Source organism: Crinia signifera, chromosome 7, assembly GCF_055691185.1.
Source record: "Crinia signifera chromosome 7, ASM5569118v1, whole genome shotgun sequence".
NCBI lineage: Eukaryota > Metazoa > Chordata > Amphibia > Anura > Myobatrachidae > Crinia > Crinia signifera.
In genome coordinates, this window is record NC_139223.1 from 145,706,004 (window position 1) to 145,725,246 (window position 19,243).

Here is a 19,243-nt window from a genome sequence, read left to right on the forward strand (position 1 = left end):
GTGTGATGTGAAAGGGGTACTAGTGTCTGATTCAGACTTGGTTACTAGGCTGCATATACTCGCAGCCTAGTGAACAGGTAAGCAAAGCCTCGCCAAGCGCCCAGTACCTCCCCCCCCCCCCCCCCCGCAGCCAGAATCCCCTCGCTAGCATGCAAGGAGGTGTGTACGTTAAGACATCCCCTCGCATGCGGCAGCAAGGAGGAGAAATCATTCGAATGATTTCTCCTGCGTTCTATAATAAAAGTCAGTCTAGAGGGCTGGGCAATAAGCAATTGTAGAACTACACATACCAGCATGCCTTGCCTTAGTTTTGCTATTTGGCCATGCTGCAACTGATGCAATACATGCTGGGATTTGTAGTTTATCAACAGCTGGAGGTCCGCTTATTGCCCACCCCTGGTTTAAACTGACTTTTATTTTAAACCGAGATTGCCGAATTCAGGGCAGATGCTGACATCATTTGGCAGGCATTAAATCGGCCTGCATTCGCAGTGGTATGCCCGGCGTTTCCATGGGCGTGATGTACACAGACTGGCACATCATTGTAAATTAAACTGCACCCATAGGGCTATATTTACTAAAGTAGGGATTCCTAAAAGTGCAGCTGTTGCCCATAGCAACCAATCAGATTCTACGAATCATGTATCTAGCACCTTCTAGGAGATAATAGCTAGAATCTGATTGGTTGCTATGGGCATCATCTCTACTTCTATAAACCCACAGTTTACTAAATTCTACCCCTTAGTGTCCACACAGTTTGCTCCATACTACTTTTATAGCCTGATGTATATAGTGATACCCAACTCTAGTTCCACCAAATAGACCAGGGGTGGGGAACCTTCGGTCCCCAGCTGTTGTTGAACTACACATCCCAGAATGCTTTGCTACAGTTTTAGCATGGCCAAATAGCAAAACTGTAGCAGTGCATACTGGGATGTGTAGTTCAGCAACAGCTGGAGGGTTCCCCATCCCTGAAATAGACTATCCCTGCATTATCATTGAATGTCCTATGCCATCATTGACTATATTTGTGACTCACAGATTGTACCAGTTATGTGACTAAAACTGAATGAATGGAGTCAACATTTCCTACATTCATTCTAATTCTGTCATCAGAACGTAGATTCCCACCTCTGTATGTCATATACCGATAACCAAAGGAATAGGGGGGTCAGTGGTGGACCTATGCTTTACTCTGATGGAGTGGAGAGAGGAGACCTCAGTCCTGTAACAATCCCAGCTGAAAGGGATGTGAGTAGGTTTGTATCAATATACACATCTATAAGCACTTTTATCATCCCTTGATGCACCTTACCCTTTAATAAATGTATTGACCTTGAAATTCAAAGTGTCTGATGTGATCTTTTATTTTTACAAAGTAGTTCTCACTGACACCTGCTGTGTCTGTAAAATTGCATTGATATATCTGTTTTATACCCCTCAGTGAGACTGCAATATAAGTCCGAACATTTCACTTGGATCTTCATTTACAATCATCCAATTACATGCATGATTACTTCCCCATTTAAAAGGAATCGTTCATTTGACTTCCACTCTTCTCCCTTTAATCTAACTTTTATTTGTCAAGAGAAGACAATCAATAGATAGTTATCTATACAAGCGCTTTCGTCTTCAGATTTCCAATCACCCATGAGCATCAATGCCCTGCAGGAGGCAAATGAGCTCCAGATGGGCCAATATACTCTGCAGCTGACGAGCCGTAGATGAATACCGAAATTGTGAGATAAACTTTACCCCATAAAATTAACAAATATGTGAATACTGCAAATTGTAATTCGTATGGTTACTGCTAGTTATACTGTACATCAAAGTTTTTTCTGTTGTTTAGCTATACCCCTGTCATCTTTTTAACCACTAGGAAGGGAAGTGCACTCTATGGGCAATATTCAATGCTCCCGATTCACCGTTTTTATCGGCGAATGGGCTGTTTTCACTCCTTGTGGTGAATCTTTTTTACTGAAAATATGATTCACCCTATTCATGTTCACTGTTCGCCGAAAGAACTGGCCAGTTCTCCGTTTCATGTTTGCTGCAATACGCTGGTGTATTTCAACGTGGTTTTCACTGGGATTCGCCGAGAGTGTATTTAATGCTAGGATGAAGAACTGCTGTCAGCATGATTTTTACCATGATAAACCAAAACCAGGGTTGCTGACTTTTCCAGAGAGGAGACTTTTAGCAGCAGTATGGGGCGGGGTTTGAGTGTGACATCATTAAGCCCCGCCCCAGGATGTAAAACAATCTAATTCATGGATCTCTGTGGAGGGGGTGGGGCTAAAATGACGCGATTGTGGCATTTTAGCTCTGACCCCTCCTCTGAGACCCACGGATTGTGTCATTTAAATGCCGAGGGCGGAGTGGAGGACCCCCAGAATGTGGGAGGGTTGCCCACCTTTCCGGGGGGGCGGGAGGGGGACCCGATTTTAGGGAGCCGCCCGGCCATTCCGGGAAGGTAGGCAACCTTGACCTAAACTTACTGCTCCAGCTGTACAATCAGCAGTGTAAATACTGAAGACACTGGTCTTCCAGTAGCCATTTTCCTTCATTTACAATTACTGCACTTCTATTGTTTATGTAATTCAGGCTATTTTGCTCATATTGTATTATGTGTGTAATGCATTATAAATTAAAGGTCATTTTCATGTGCAACGTAATAAGACAATACAAATGTGCACTAACAATCAGACATTTCCTCTCATTGTGGATGGGGATGATGTACTGTATCAAGCAGTGAAAAGATTAGAAGTGGACCTGTGGAGATGTTGCCTGTAGCAACCAATCAGCTTTGAGGTAGCATTTACCAAGTACATTTTATAAATGGATAGGTAGAAGCTGATTGGTCTATATGGAAAACTTTGCCACTGTTCATCTCTGCCTTCTTTTCACTGCTTGATACATTAACTCTTGGTTATCAAAGTAATTCTCTGGTTGGTATGGTTACTGCACATTTATATTATGCTGCTTAATTACTCACATTGGTTGTGATAATATGTGTTTTTAAGGTCATGGCTTTAATATTATGAATTGAATTAATTTTACATTGACTTTTTCCTTGACGGCACTCCACGTTATTCAGCATGCTCATTATGTTCACTATTTTGACCAACTGTGTGTTCATGACCATGAGTAATCCCCCGGAATGGACAAAGAATGTAGAGTAAGTATGAATTTTATCTACATTTGTATTGCATGGAATAAACATGCCAACTTCAATGTGCTCAGTATATTGCATAAGTACATACTGTAAGTACTTTTATATACAGATGGAGCCTTCTTCAGCTAGCCTTCTCTGGTGAGCAATGGCTCACCAAGGCTTATTGTTCTCAGCTGCAACACAATACATAGAACAATACAGTAGGGGATTAGCATAGGATTAAGTCCGACAGCTCTGGTTCACTTAATCCTATTAAAAGGCTAGATGAGGATGGCTCTATCTGTATATGCCACTGTATAACCTCACATGTCATCACAAAGCCAAGTGATCCCTCACAGTACAAAAAAAGCTTTTTGAGTATAGCTCCTGTTATTTTTGACTCGTAATCTCTGACCATACATGTAAATTCTATGTAAGGTATCTAACACACACACATCGGTGACCCACATCTCTGAGAGGTATCCAGAGAATAAAGCTCCTTCGAGCTTTGGAGACTTTATAAAATAGCGGAGTAATGTGTCAGTAAAAAAAATAGTAGCTGTCAGATGACAGTAAATGTTGAGCAGGGCTGAATGGGAAGTGCATTTGCTTTATGAAATACACAGGAGGGTGTGTTTGATATGAAAATCCTTGCACATGGTTGGACTATAACGACACAGTTGCTTAGTAATACAGAGAGAGCGGAATCCCTGGAGAATGCTATTTATATTAGCTTAAGTGCTTTTGGCCATTTCGTTTCAGCTGCTTTCTGTCATCTAACAGAAGAGGCTGCGAGGAAAAGTGAAGGAAGTGATTCAATAAAGTTTGTTGTCCTTCAAAGCTTTCTCAAAGCCAATTGCAAATGATAATTGTGTAATCAGAGCCTGTAGAGAATGGTTTTAAATACATTCTTGAGATAACAATAGTGAATGAATCGATTTATTTAAATGGTTGCAGTTCTGGATTTGTAAACATTTGTTAGCAGGATTGCCTTTTCAGGTGAATAACTTTTGTGTGGGATGGAATTCATTTAAAGGTGATATTGAGTAGTGTCAGGAATGAGTGCCCAGGGCTATTCAATTAGGTTGTTGCTAAAGGATTTCTGCTGTAACCCTCATGAGATAATAGCATAACTACTGTACTGTAGTGCTACAAAGTGATTATTTTGCATACTGCTTACCCTAACAGCATTGCATCTGACACTTAATTTGGAGAATCTTTAGCCATGGTAACCTGCAACTCCCAACTTAAGTGCTGGGCTTAAGGGCCTAATTCAGATTGGACTGCAAAGCAAATATTTATTAAATACTGGCGGCTTCATTTTTACACTGCAATTTAGATTTTAGTTTGAACACAACTCACCCAAATCGAAATCTCGCAGCACATTGCATTTGCCCCACCTGCAGTCCAACATGCAGTCCATTACAGTAAAAATGTGCTTTGCAATCCAGTCTGAATGAGGCCTTAGATTGGTAGATTCAAGTGAATTGAATAACTCCAGGCATTCATCCCAAGTGCTATTCAACATCACATTCAATTGAATTCCACAAATAGTAATTTGTTAAGATGCTATTTTTAATAAGATGAGACCAACAATGGATTTATTTATTTGGCCTACAGAGAGCTTAAATCTCTTGGGGTTTTAGCAAACTGAAAAAATTGGGTTCCCAAACTTAAAAGGATTGATTCATTGGAGGGCCGCATCGTATTCATTATGTAACCACTCCAGCAAATCGCAAATATATTAATAAACTGATCAAAATTTTTTAAAACAAAAGTTTTTATTAGAAAACTCTGAATAATTGTACCAAGTATACAATGCTGAGTACAAAGAGTGATCAAAAATTGTATATATCAAGTAATAAACGATGACAAAGCATCAGAGAAAGGTATACATTAATAAAAACAATGCATATGTGTAGGAAACCCAAAAAGTGTATTAATTAGATCAGAGGATCATTACCTATTATTCGTGTAAGGTGCCAGGATGTTGATGAAAAGCATTTAGCAATCAATAACTTTGTCGGTTCGACAATAACTTTCCCATAGTGTAAAAGGAGTCTCAGAATGAGTCCATAGTTGCAGAATTGTTTTTTTTTAGCAGCCGAGCTGAGGATTAATAAAAGTTTACAACCTGATCTATTTTTTTTAATTGAGTAAAAAGTAACTTATTTTTTTACTGACTGATATTACATTAATTCATTTTGACAATTGCTTTTGTGCAACCATAACAAAGAAATAGAGCCTCACGGTTTTTATCTTGGATTCAGAATTGGGATCAATCACTCAAGAAAGCGAAGTATAGCAATAAATCATGATGGTAATGTACTGTACGTACTGCTTGTCAATGCACTACTGTTGCTGCATTACTCTGCTACTAGCATTGAATTTAGCAAAGTGGTTCTAGATGATTCAATAGGGGATCACATAAACCTAAGATTATTCACATTGCCCAATGGAGTAATTAGGAAGGAGCACAATATATCCCTATGATACATCCAGCCATCTGGCCGTATTGCCAGAAAGACCATGCAAATATCATGCTTGTAAATCATTGTTTATATTTATGCTGTGGCATAAGTTTGTCCCAGTTGCCCGGAGGCAAGATACAGTAAATATTGGTGTCCCCCCCCCCAATAGTTCAATCAGTAAGGTGTCTGTCTCCAGTAAGACAGATAATGGGTTCTAATATAGGGTGACACTTGCAAAAATGATGTTAGGAGGGGGAGTCAGCCACAGAAGTGATATTGACGGCATTCAATTAACTGATTCAAACTTACAGGGTAGGAGAGGTGCCCCCTTGGGAGCAGGAGCCCGGCGGCAGATGACTCCATTGCCTCCCAGAGTTCTGCCTCTGTATTTATGTTAATTCATTTCCACTTTTTAAAGTTTTAGTAATACATCTGTTCTGTTTAATGCTGGAGGAATAATGAAAAGGTCAGCAAAGAGGGCACCATGGGCTGACTTTATGTCCCCAACTACTGTATCTCCTAAAGGGTAGTGGATAAGTGGAATAGCCTCCCATCAGAGGTGGTAGAGGCTAAGAAAGTAGAACAATTTAAACATGCTTGGGATAGGCATATGAATATTTTTACAAAGAAATAAGGATTAAAAAGGGTTGAGTTTACCTGAAGGGTAAAAAAGGGGCAGACTAGATGGGCCAAATGGTTCTTATCTGCCGTCAAATTCTATGTTTCTATGTTTCTATGTATCTGTATCTGTAGTCCTGACGAAACTTAATTGAGCAGACGGTTACCATAGCTTGTGGTGCTTGCTGCTTTGTCTACCAATTAAGTAACTGGTAAATGTTTACAGACATTTCAGTAACATACAGCCCCACCTGCAGGCTGCGACACTGTATTGCAAATGACTGCAAAATGTTTGTAGATTACAGATCAGCTCTTAGCTATGCTATACATTTTGGTGTATATTTATATTTTGGTGTATATTTTGCATTTCTTTATACATTAATGGGGAAAATGCCCCCTGTCCTCATGTCCCCTCCTCCAAGGCACTATAATGGGGGCGCCGTCCACTGTAACAGCTAACCCAAGACCCTTAACAAGCCCGAGCCTTCGCCTTCAACCTCTCAGCACCACTGGGTTGAGTGATAGCACAAATGCATCCACATTTAAATGAGCCTCCGTATACTGTATATGTCTTGAAAATGTGCAATAATTAATCCTGTCTTTGTACTACAGATGCTTTGTATCGCAGGTTTTCCACTTTCAGATAGTAACGTTTGTAGATTAAGCCTATGGCATATGGCATACTTGCCTACTTTTGAAAACTAGTTTCAGGGAGATTATAATTAGTAGTAGAATTTTGCAGAGTGCCCCATTGAGGGGGGCGTATCATGCTCCACCGCCAGGGCATGCCTAGTTCCATATATGGAGAGATTGTGAAAAGGGATTATGAAAGTGGCACTGCTACATCTGAGAGGAATCTCTTAAAATGACTTATATCCAAATATAGATGAGCCCCAAAGCAGTTAGTAAGAGATACTATACTTTCTAAAATGCTGGGAAATGGTGCTGATGATTCAATGTAAATGTATCTATCTCTCATTCCTTATTTCCCCAAAAATGTAACCGTGTAATGTGGGCTAGGTGACATGAGGGAGATTGCTAGACTAATGAGGGATAGAGGGGGATTGCTGCTATTTCAGGGAGTCTCCTGCAGAATGCAGGAGGGTAGGCAACTATGGCATATGGAATGATTTTATGTGACCAGTACATGGTGCTAATAATGCCGTATGAATTCTTTTTTAACAGATACACATTCACTGGAATTTATACATTTGAATCTATGATAAAAATTCTTGCAAGAGGTTTTTGTCTAGAAAAGTTTACCTTTCTGCGAGATCCATGGAACTGGCTTGATTTCAGTGTAATTGTTATGGCGTAAGTATTCTATCCTATTATATTTCTTTGGAAAGAGAAACTACCTTTAAACTGCACCTATCACCTACAGTGGAGTCAGCCATTTTGCTTTGAGTGAATTTTTAGGCCCAACCCACAAAATGTCTGCCTCCACTGTGTGTTAGAGCCAGGTGTACTTTAAGGCAGTTATACACCCAGCTCCCAAATGTCTGTAATTGTTTTTATTTACATTGCATGAAGAAGCAGATTATTTCAGCACATGAACCCCAATCTTAATTTGGCAAGGTCAGCCTGCAAACATACCCTGCCATTAACATCTCTAGCAGTAGCATGTAAGGTATTCACAATAGCGTGTTAGGTACGGAAGTGCCAAAAACATTGTCTACATCCCCAAATAAAATGCACATTTTGTAAGGAACCACACAAAAAATCTGTAAAGGGTTTAGTACATACATGCGTGTACACACATTGATTCTTATGCTAAACAGGATATTTGGAAAGTCGATATCTACCACCCTTTACCATTCTGATTCGTTATGTGCTTTCAAAACCATTTTGTGTCCAGACATCACTGATCCATTACTTAGCTCAGCATTCCAATCATTCTCGGCACAGTGAAGTTACCAATGCACATTGCATACCTCCCAACTTTATCAACAGTAGAATGGGGACACTTGCCGTGCGAGCGCCTTAAAAAAGGGGTTGTGGCGTATGTAAATTAGGATGCCGCTTATGCAAATTAGCCTGCGCCCCATTTTCGGCCTTGAATAGACGCTGTGACTATTCTGTCAGATTGGGGGGACTCCCAACTGCCCCCCGCAGCAGGACACTGCCGGCTGCGGGTGGAACGCAGGAACGTCCCCAAAAATCAGGACGTTCCCGCGTTTAGCGGGACAGTTGGGAGGTATTACATCGGTGAACAGGCTTTGCTGCAATTTTGCTAGGGTGAGCCTGGTACAAAACTAAAATGGTACATACATAAGTTGTTGCATGATGAAACTGGTCATACTGATAGTTTATCCATTCATGTAAAAGCGCAGTTGTCAAGCTTTTTTTTTAATGCTTGCACTAAAGACATTCCACTAAGTAATCCTTAGTCACGTTTTATGATAGTCGATTTATTTTGCAGAATACAGGGGGAGATTTGTCAAAGCTTGAAGAGGTACAGTATAAAGTACTAATCGGCCAGCTCCTAACTATCATTTTACAGACAGTTTTGAAAAATGACCGTTTGAAGCTGATTGATTGGTACTTTATCATTCTCTACTTTATCTATCTTTAAGCTTTCATAAAGCTCCCTCTGAATTTTATCTGTTGCCTTGCTTAATAGAATGCACTGGAGATCATTTACAGAGAGCAAAGTAACTGCTGTGCGATATATTATCAGCTCTGGACCAGCCATTCATTTGATTTCCACCAAGGTACAAATGGATGCCTCTCAGCCAGTGCCAGGGCTCGCCAGAATGCCCCGCTGGCGATCGCCGGTGGAGAAACGTGGGACGTGTGAGCGTCTCTCTTGCACCTGTGTCCCAGTTTACGGGTGGTGGGGGATGCGAATCCTGCCGGTCTCTACTTCAGGGAGATGGGCAGGGTTAAAGGGGGGTTGTGGGGAGGCGGGTCGATTGACAGGAACCTACGGGGAAGCGGCGGGGACCGGCAGGGAGCTCCGTTGGAAGGGGATGCGCAAGCATGATCCGACCACCAGACACCCGCTGAATGAGCGGCGCTACATCTGTACATAGGAGTCTTGAAAGAGATACAAAGTACCAAGATTTGCATGGCTAATAGGGTTGATGGGAAGAGGTTGGGTATTGTAGGTAGGAGACTGGCACGTTTCATTTTCTGAAGAAGTACAAAGACAGGATTTACTTCTGTGAAAGAGATAATTGTAGCAACACTCCGACCTGTGCTTAAGGATGAAAGACCATTTCCACTATACAAATATACTTCATTTTGTCCCAGCTCAAGTCTCAGCATCTCATTCTATAATTTTAGGGTGCAAATGTTTTACATAATTGTGTCACCATAATTACTTACTCTGCCAGAACAGTTAGAAGACATTCAGAAATCTGGGGGGTGGCTTTCACAAGCTCTTGATTGCCACACATTTCCTAATAAAGCATCAGTCCATGGCACCACACCTTGTTTTCCTTGTAAGGCAGGGGATGGGATGCTATTCCAGCACATGTACTGTCCCTTGTTGCTCCCTTTTGGAGGAAACTGCCAGCAAGTTATCGACTATGTGCTCCATATTGTAGAGGAGGAGGACATTTCTTGGTCTGCTCCATGCAGTATAAAGCTTCATAGAGACACATTTGCCACAGGTAATAAAAAAGGTCACTCTGTTCCCTCTCATTATTAATTTAAGCAATATATAAGACCAAACTTGTTTGACTATTTGCAGCTCTAATGATTTTTCTGCCTGGAAAGAACACCGCGCGTTTGTGAAGGTGTCATAAATTAACAAGTGCCGGGTAGACCACTAACGTGAACTGCTGCAAAGCAATAGAGTCCTGCAGGGCACATGGCGAGCTCTTTGTAAATGAGACCCAGTAGGAGTAAATAAAACACTGAGAGATGTAACAAACGGAGAATGAGTGTAAATTGCCTACAGAAACCACCCGCTTCTAGATATCATTTATCTAGTACATTCTCTAAACTGATAGCTAGATTCTCAATGGCTACTTTGGGCAACTCCTTCACTTGTCCTCTTCATAACGTTTGATCGTAGAGAAATAGTCACCACAGAGCATCTATACAGTAGATCTCTTGAGTAACAGGTGAGATTTATTAAAGCCTGGAGTGAGATAAAGTTGTGAGAGGTAAACCAAATTAGCTCCTGTTACAGCCTAGGAAATGACAGAAGCCGACTGGCTTTATCCCTTTATCTCTCTCGATTTTATCACTCCACAAGCTTTGATAAATCTTCTCATCGTTACTTCAGTTCCTAATATTGCCCTGCTAGAAATAACCAGAGTATAACCACACATTAATTTATGTCATGATAAACAATGTGTACAGTATGTCACTTTGGGGGAAATTTACTAAGATGGGAGTTCTACTTCACATGTGATGTTGCTATGGGCAACCAACCAGAATCTACTTCTTATTTATTTAGCACAGGCTTGCCTACCCTCCCAAAATACCCGGGAGGCTCCTTAAAATCGGGTCCCCCTCCCGCCCCCCCCCCCCCCCCCCGGGAAGGTTGGCAATCCTCCCGCATTTGTCAGGCAGCCCCCGCACCCCCCTGCCGTGCCGCAATAATTACCGGTTTTCGTGGACCCGCGAAAACCGGTAATTATTGCAGCACGGCAGGGGGGTGCGGGGGCTGCCTGAAAAATGTGGGAGGATTGCCAACCTTCCCGGGGGGCCGGGAGGGGGACCCGATTTTAAGGAGCCTCCCGGGAATTTCGGGAGGGTAGGCAAGCCTGTGCTAAATAAATAAGAAGTCGATTCTGATTGGTTTTCCATAGCAACAGCAGCTTTGAGTCATCATCCCCCGTCCCCGCCCCCTGACCTGGAGATCCAGCTGTTCTCTACGGGCTTCTCCCGGAGAGGCCATTTTAAAAGTCGGCAAGTATGATTTAGCACCCTCTATAAGATAGTAGACAGGATCTGATTGGTTGCCCATAGCAACATAACATGTGAAGTAGATACACATTTTAGTAAATTTCCCCCTTTGTCTTCTAGCAGGTCAGATTTTCCTATACTTACTATTAAATGTTTCTGTAGTACGTAAAGCATATGTCTGTAAGTGATGTTACATCTTACATCATTTACCATCATAGAAATCCCATTCACTTTATTGAAAGAACTCCTACTTATATTATACACAATGGTTAAGTACAGACAAACCCAAATCACACTTCAGCTGTTTGTCTTTCAGGGACAAGTGCAGTTTCTCACTGCTGCCAATCAGATTGTAGCTATCGATTTATCTAGTTATTCTGTCAAATAACAGCTAGAATCGGATTGGTTACACTAGGCAACCTTTCCACATTTCTTCTTTTGAAGGTTTGATAAATATCTCCCCAAAAATGTTGTCTTTAGGGGTTGTATAGTATTAGATAACCCATTAATCCCTAAACTCCTCTTATGTACTTTCAGTGAAGATGTTTTTCACTTTGCAGTTCATTTCCTTGGAAAACATAATGGGTGAAATTTAATAGGATGAGAGATTCAGAAAGTGAGAGATTTGGTAAGCAATCTCCAGGTTTTTAAAGCAGCAATCATTTATACTGCAAAACCAGTTTGATGTTTAAATGTAAATGATTGCTGCTTTAAAAAAACCATGGAGATTACTTAGCAAATCTCTCACTTTTTGAATCTCTCGTCCTATTAAATTTCACCCAATGTGTTCTGTCTTCGTCTGTAGAGCTCTAAAAAAATTCTATTAAAGAGGACAAAATAGGTTGTAATAACCAGTATATGATGCAGCGAGAATAAGGCAATTTGTTCTTGGCTTTGGGTAGCAAGTGAATTCTGGGTAGGAGCTCCCTATATTTTGTGCAAACAAAGGGGGTGCTTAGATTAACGAGCAGTAGTCTGAAAGTTTCTACTCATTTCAAGGTTTCTAGACCTTAATATATTTAAAATTTTGTAACCATGTAAGTACCTAAATTGTTTATTCCTAATTTTAAATAATCTTGCATTTTGTATTGCATATACGGTATATCTAAACTTCTGTAAATTGATTTAATTACCTTGCCCAAAATTTAACCCCATAAAATGTTAAGGTGTAATAGTCAAACAGATGCACCAAAGGAGAGAGTATACAGTGCTGAAGTGTGCGAAAATTTCTGTCATTATTAAGAAAATGATACAGTGATGCTCAACATATACAAAAAAAAAGTTCTCATAAGTGCCAATTTTTAGAAATAAAAGTATATTTATAATTGTATTGCTGGGGGTGTTGCAAGCAGTTATGTGGTCCTTTCAAACAGCCATTTTAGAACACTTTTCATTGATTTACTTAACCTTTGGATTTGAAATCAGGAATACAAAATTCAGGCAGGTATTTAATGATGAATGAAAAAACAAAAGGAGTTACCTGCACTTTTTTAGATTCCTCAAGTCCATTGGTCCCCTAAATCCTTGAAAGTGCCAAACAGGATATCTCCTGTCTTACTCATCCATGCTTTCTTCAAACTGATAGCAGAGGTCTCTGCAGAACCTGCACATCACTATTTTGAAGTAAGGAATTGCTGGGAATTGCTGGGGTACATGCAATGGCATAGTTTCAGGCAAGATCCTACCCTTATTTAAAATAATTTTTCATAAGGTTGAGTAAATAAGTTAAATAACTTGCTTTTAACATGCTTTGGATGTTATAAGCCTTAACATTAAACATAACTAAGGCTGGTGTCAAGTAATTTACTACAGCTAATGGATTTACCTGGGGCCATAGGCACCCGAAGCATGATCCACCATAAGCACCCGTTGGAGACCTACTTTTGCATGATAGCACATGTTAATAATGGACTATATTTGGATAGCCCAATATACTATTGGGCTATTTTAGCCAAGTTTTTTCCATGCAGTAAGTTAACACCAGCAGTTGTATAACAGCGTAAATGCCTGGTCAAACCTGAAACAAAAATTTGCTGAAATATTAAGTGGCATTTGGTTATTAAGGCAAGATGACAGATTAAAAAACAACCAAGGTTCGCCTTTTTAGTATTGAATCAGGGGCATTTTCGTCCCGTTTTTAAGTACATTTTCACCCATGCCTTTTTACTTTTTTTGGGTTGCAAAATGGCATGGGCAAAAATGGCAGCGAATTCGCCAAAACCACGTGAATGTGCAGCAATTTTACCGATATACGTGGTTTTCGACAGTGATGGATTTTTCACCCAGACGAAAAATCAGGAGTGGGATTGAATAGGTGAATCGAATTCACCAACAATAAGGGGCGAAAACGGATGTTTTGAATCTGCTGAATTGAATATCCCCCATAGTGGTTGATGCAGAGTTGAACTCAGTTTTATGGATGTAAAGTATCTTGGATGTTTTCACACTGTTAGCTCTCGAGCATAGACTGCATATTTATGTACGCAATTAGTATAGGTAACATCAGACTTGCGTTCAACTCTGCATCAGATCCATGATGCGCAGGAAACACCTTGGGCATACAAAGTATATGCATTCTTATTGGATCTTTGTTATTTGTATGTGTCATTAACATCTTATTAAGTTAAACCGTTTCACCTGAATTTTTTTAGGATACTGTCTAAGTACAGTAGATTTAGACTTCAATCACAATTTTAAATACTGCTATCATATAATCATAGCATAATTAGTATCATATAATACCATGGAGTCACTAGATTAGTTACAATATTTCTGTATATTTTTGTATACTGTAGTTGAAATATTTCTGTTGGACCCATTTGAAGTCATCCCAGAGTAAAGTTTAGTTTCATTAAGAAACTGCTCAGTTTGGCCCATGAGGAAACCCATCTTATTCTATTAAGTTTATTTTGTATTCTGCTTTTTTTCCAGTTAAATGTATCATGTTGTCCTAGTGCCTAACTTTCTACTTTGGAGCGATATCATTTTTTTTAGTTTTATTGAAATGGTCTTTTTTTATGAAAGCTGGTAGAGCAGCACTGATTTCTAATGTCATACTTATTTTTGAGAGTTTTTATAGGCATTTGAATAACCATTTTAGATTTTATGGCATTTTATAGTAATTGAAATAAAAATGTATTTAACTATTTTTGCCATCAATATTTTTCATTTAAAACAATTATTTTAAAACAATATTTTAATAATATATTTTTAAAGACTATAATACTATAAAACTAATGTATAGAAAATAATATATCTATTTTTAATTATTATTAATAGAAAATAATATTTAAATGCAAAAATATGTCAGGACATTTTTTGTAAAAAAATTGACAGGAGACGTAATAATAAAAACAAAAGGTTAAACAAGAAAAGCGTATAAAATATTTTGTGTAGAATTGTTGTGGATTTTTTTTTTTTCATTTTTAAGGTAGTTTAATAAGTAATTTATTTATTTAATTGGAAGCTGATTAAGGTCCTTTTTACAGCATATATTATTGGAATACACTCCTTCCATGGCAGTAGCAATGAAAGAGTTACACAGGCTGCTCAATGCTTAAATATCAGTGCATTGTTTTACATTAAATTGCTCTTCGAGACGTCTCTTGAAATCATTTCTGCTCTATCTGCTTCCATAAAAATGCCCATTTTACTGAATCTTCGAAAAGTAGGCCAGATATACTGTATCATTGCTCTTTCTATAAGGATTTCATTTTCACCTCAGAAATCCCTCTATTTTTGGCCACTATAAAGACGAGGTTTTGTGTTTTAAATACATTTGGAGACTTGAAAAACAATTACATAGCACGTGGAAAGACTTAGCCTTAAGAGATAACATGATATATTTAATCTACAAAGTGGAAATGAAAAAGAAACACAATATTTGAGCTTTCAGCAAGAGGCCTTTGCCACACAGCTGTTGATTAAGTTACCTATACATTGTGTAACGTGTATCTGTGTAGGGGTTGATGTATTGAATCGTGGAGAGAAATAAAGTAATGTTGTCCATATAACAATCAACTTCTAACTGACATTATATGTATGTGTAACAGTTTTAGTATGACCAAATAGCAAAACTTTAGCAGTGCATGCTGGGATGTGTAGTTCAATAACAGCTGGAGGGCCATCCCTATGTTAGATAAATAAAACCTAGAAACTGATTTAAGCTCTTAACTGTCTTTCTTTAATATTTGATACAAGGCCTGTTTATGAGGTCCAATTTTTGGGAAGATGTTGAACATTTTATCTGTACTATTTGTAAATACAGTATATAGTTCAAAAAAGGAGGGGCACTCCCGAGAACCAGTGGTAATTCAGAATTTTAATGGTTAAAAAATCTCGGTACTCTTTACCTAGAAGGGCGCCAGCGATTGAAATCGCGGTCGTCGTGGGTAAAAATCGCGGTGATCGCGGTCATCGCGGTCATCGCGGGTAAATCGGGATGACCGCGATGCCCGCGATGACCGCGATCACCGCGATTTTCCCATAGGGAACAATGTTAAAACGGCAGATTGACCGCGATTTTACTGTCAAATGCCTCAATGGACCCGATTTGGGGCCAAATAGGCCAAATTAACCCTTAAATGTCCCCCCAAATTTTTAACGCCACCCCACGATCCACGCCAACCCGAAGCGTGGCGAGCGCAGCGAGCCCGCGAGGGGCGGCGGTACGCGTCCTCCGACCTTTTCATGCCCTACTATCCACTAGAGCGTGGTGTGAGAATAGAATAGTGTGGCGAGCGCAGCGAGCCACCGAGCCCGAAGCGTGGCGAGCGCAGCGAGCCCCGCGAGGGGACGCGGATACCTTCACAGGTAGATGCGTCCCCTCGCGGGCTTCACAGGTGTCCGCCTCGCCACGGACACCTGTGAAGCCCGCGAGGGGACGCGCATAACTGTGAAGGTATCTGCGTCCCCTCGCGGGGCTCGCTGCGCTCGCCATGCTTCGGGCTCGGTGGCTCGCTGCGCTCGCCACACTATTCTATTCTCACACCACGCCCTAGTGGATAGTAGGGCATGAAAAGGTCGGAGGACGCGTGCCGCCGCCCCTCGCGGGCTCGCTGCGCTCGCCACGCTTCGGGTTGGCGTGGATCGTGGGGTGGCGTTAAAAATTTGGGGGGACATTTAAGGGTTAATGGGCTCTGTGGCCCATTTAACATTGATTCCTATGGCCAAATCGGGTGGATTGAGCCATTTCACAGTAAAATCGGGTCCATCGCGCCTTTTAACATTGATTCCTATGGGAAATCGGGAGCATCGCGTCGCGGGCATCGCGGGTACATTTATGGCCGGCCGCGACGCGACCGACACGATTTTCATGTTTAACATTGGTTTCAATGGGAAATCGTGGGCATCGCGTCGGTCGCGTCGCGGCCATACATAAATGTACCCGCGATGCCCGCGACGGGCGCCCTTCTAGGTAAAGAGTACCAAAATCTCCATAATTTCCATCATTGTTTCAGTCTAGGTGTAGACCTTTTTCAAGATCAGAGTTCAAAAAGCCAACTATATACTGTGTATACTGCCTACATGACTTTATGGAAAGTAGACTTAACAAGTTAATAAACTCAGTATTAATATAACAAAATATAACAAAAATATGTATTGTTGTAAAAATAATTCCAACATAGCAATCACAATAATATACGTAGTAGTAATAATAATAATAATAATAATAATAATAATAATAATACCAGATTCATATTTGTGCACACAGTTGACTGTGCATAACATATCCCAGGCTGGGGGAAGCAGAGGAGGGGTTGTGCACAGAAACTTAAAACTTCATAAGGCTAAGTAATTGGTTTGCTTGATTGTAATTGATTGGTTCACAATCTTGCCACAGCAAGTTTCAAGAATCATGCTGTTTTCTTTTATAATAGTCTTTTGACCCATTTTCTTTGACTTCAAGCTGTGGGATGATTATTTTTTTGTGGCAGAGAGCTGTAAATATTCTTTTACTTTTTACCCGCACCTGAAAGGTAGTGTTCCCACATGCTATAACTAGAGAGAGGGTAACATTTAGTGCAATTACTACATTTTAATTCATATTTTTGCAGTCAATATACCTGGTGAAAAAGGAGGGTGGTGTTATATTGACTATATTATAGAATTGTCCTTTGCTTTTATACCAGAAGAAAAGCTAAATTGGCAATAGGTCCATGTAGAAACATATAACTGTATGTTTTTTACGTCAGGTTAATGGGCAGGGGCTACTGTGCACACGCATGTCTCCGGGAAAATATTACACTCGCCATTTTCTCAGTGATTTGAGAAGCACTGGCACTGCTGAAGCAGGATTATGGGGAGGCAAATATTAAAAACATACAGTAGGTACACCGTACACCCATTATAGACAGGCCATTGTTAAGGGATATATTTAAATAAATAGAGATAAGCCCTAAATCTGTCATAAAAGTGTGTTTACTATGTAGCAGCTTTTAATTATTTAAAGCATTGGGTAGCCCATTTTAGAAAGATACCAGTGGTGCAGAATGGGGATAGAAGGGCAGACCATAAAAAAAAAAAAACATTTTTTTTCTTAAGCAAAATACAGATTAAATAGTACTTTTTCCTCTAGATATTTTTGTTTGTTTTAATTTGAACTTTTTTCTAGATTGAAAGTTGAACAAAAAGCCCAAACTGTCGCAGCCAATTGTGAATGTGTTACCCAGCACTAGTTTACACATGCACATAGGGATCCAAACTGGGTGGGGAACCTGAGGGTACAGTACTTTCTTACCACTGTCATCTACCCCACCAAAATTTTATTGGCAAATTTTGACAAAAGAAGCATTTCTATATGCCAATGGATGCGTTAACTGCCAGATGTAATAAATTATATTTAAATACATTATATTTGTCTAGAAAGTGTCACTTAAAACAGATTGCCTGGTCTGCCAGTTGGTAATAATCTACAAGCAGGATTCACTGTTAGTTTCAAAATAGCAATGGCAAAAAACATTTTCTATGTAAATCTGTGCTAATTTTCCAGTACCTGCTACAAAAATTATTACAAATAGCTCTGAAAAAACGTATTCGATATCATTTTGAAAATAGCTGAAGCCTCTTTTTCTAGCTTATTTTTACTACTCTACTATTATTATTATTATTAGTAGTATTATTATTATTTTATCTATTTGTTGAAGTTTGGGTTCTCTTTCAAAACAATCTCTCTTTTTTTTCTGGAATCCTTATGTATTTCCCTTACCTTGACAGTACTTGAGATGTTTAACATTGTACCAGTATTGGCATTTACTATGTAATGCTATCTATTGTGCACTGTTAGCCAGGATTTCCAGCAAGAGGTGACTGAAGGTGAAAGGTGGTAATGTCTTTTAATAGAATTACTCACAGTAATTCTGCTCTTTTGCAGGGAAAATAGTATTCTTATGATCACAATTTCATTTGAAAGGTCTTGAGTTCTAATGGTTTATTCAATCTTTTACATATCAGGAGCAGGTGTATATAGAACTGTCTATTGATTTTATGCAATTTATGGTCATTGAGGACCAGCACAAAATAAAATTGACAAAGCACATATTGAAATCTTATAGGTTGTCATATATGATCAAAAAAATTGAAATCATTGGACCAATTTATTAAATGAACAAAACTAAACAGAACGTAGATCTGACTAAAACAATTAAAGAAAGATGGGGACAATGGAGGGAAAAAAATAAATTTGATGGAGGGGACCTTTTTTGTGTGTGTGTAATGGTCTGTCCTTCATCAGCTGTGTAACTAACAATGTATTGAAGCCAATTGAGTTTATATAATTTACAAGGGCAGTGAACAAAGCTTATTGCAATCTACAAATATTTTTTTTTTCCCTATGTTTGCTACATAACATATGGTCATTTTTGGGCTTAAAATCATTTTGTAATAACGATATCCCTGTTATAAAAATAATGACAAGATGTATTATTGTTTATTTTTTTTTTGACAAAGTGCTTACTTTTTCTGCAGCTAAACAGAGAGGAGCCATTATTTTCAAATACCAATAACTAAGGGTTACTGTATGTTGATACGGAAAGTTGAGTAGCAATGCCTAACTCTAGAGTCAATAGTCTAACTAACAAATAAAACTGATGTGATGCAGAATGCCCAATGTATGTTAAAATAATGGTCCAGATCTCAT

At 39.4% G+C, this 19,243-nt stretch overlaps 1 protein-coding gene across 4 annotated transcripts in view; it reads left to right on the forward strand.

The window, feature by feature from the left end:
• Positions 1-19,243, forward strand: part of LOC146020645 (sodium channel protein type 2 subunit alpha-like) — a 233,277-nt gene that overhangs the window by 117,962 nt on the left and 96,072 nt on the right. For all 4 annotated transcript variants that reach the window (XM_083153906.1, XM_083153905.1, XM_083153909.1 and 1 more), the window contains exons 5-6: positions 3,088-3,178; positions 7,429-7,557. In XM_083153906.1, coding sequence (XP_083010032.1) covers positions 3,088-3,178; positions 7,429-7,557 — 220 coding nt within the window. The remainder of the gene's footprint in view (positions 1-3,087; positions 3,179-7,428; positions 7,558-19,243) is intronic.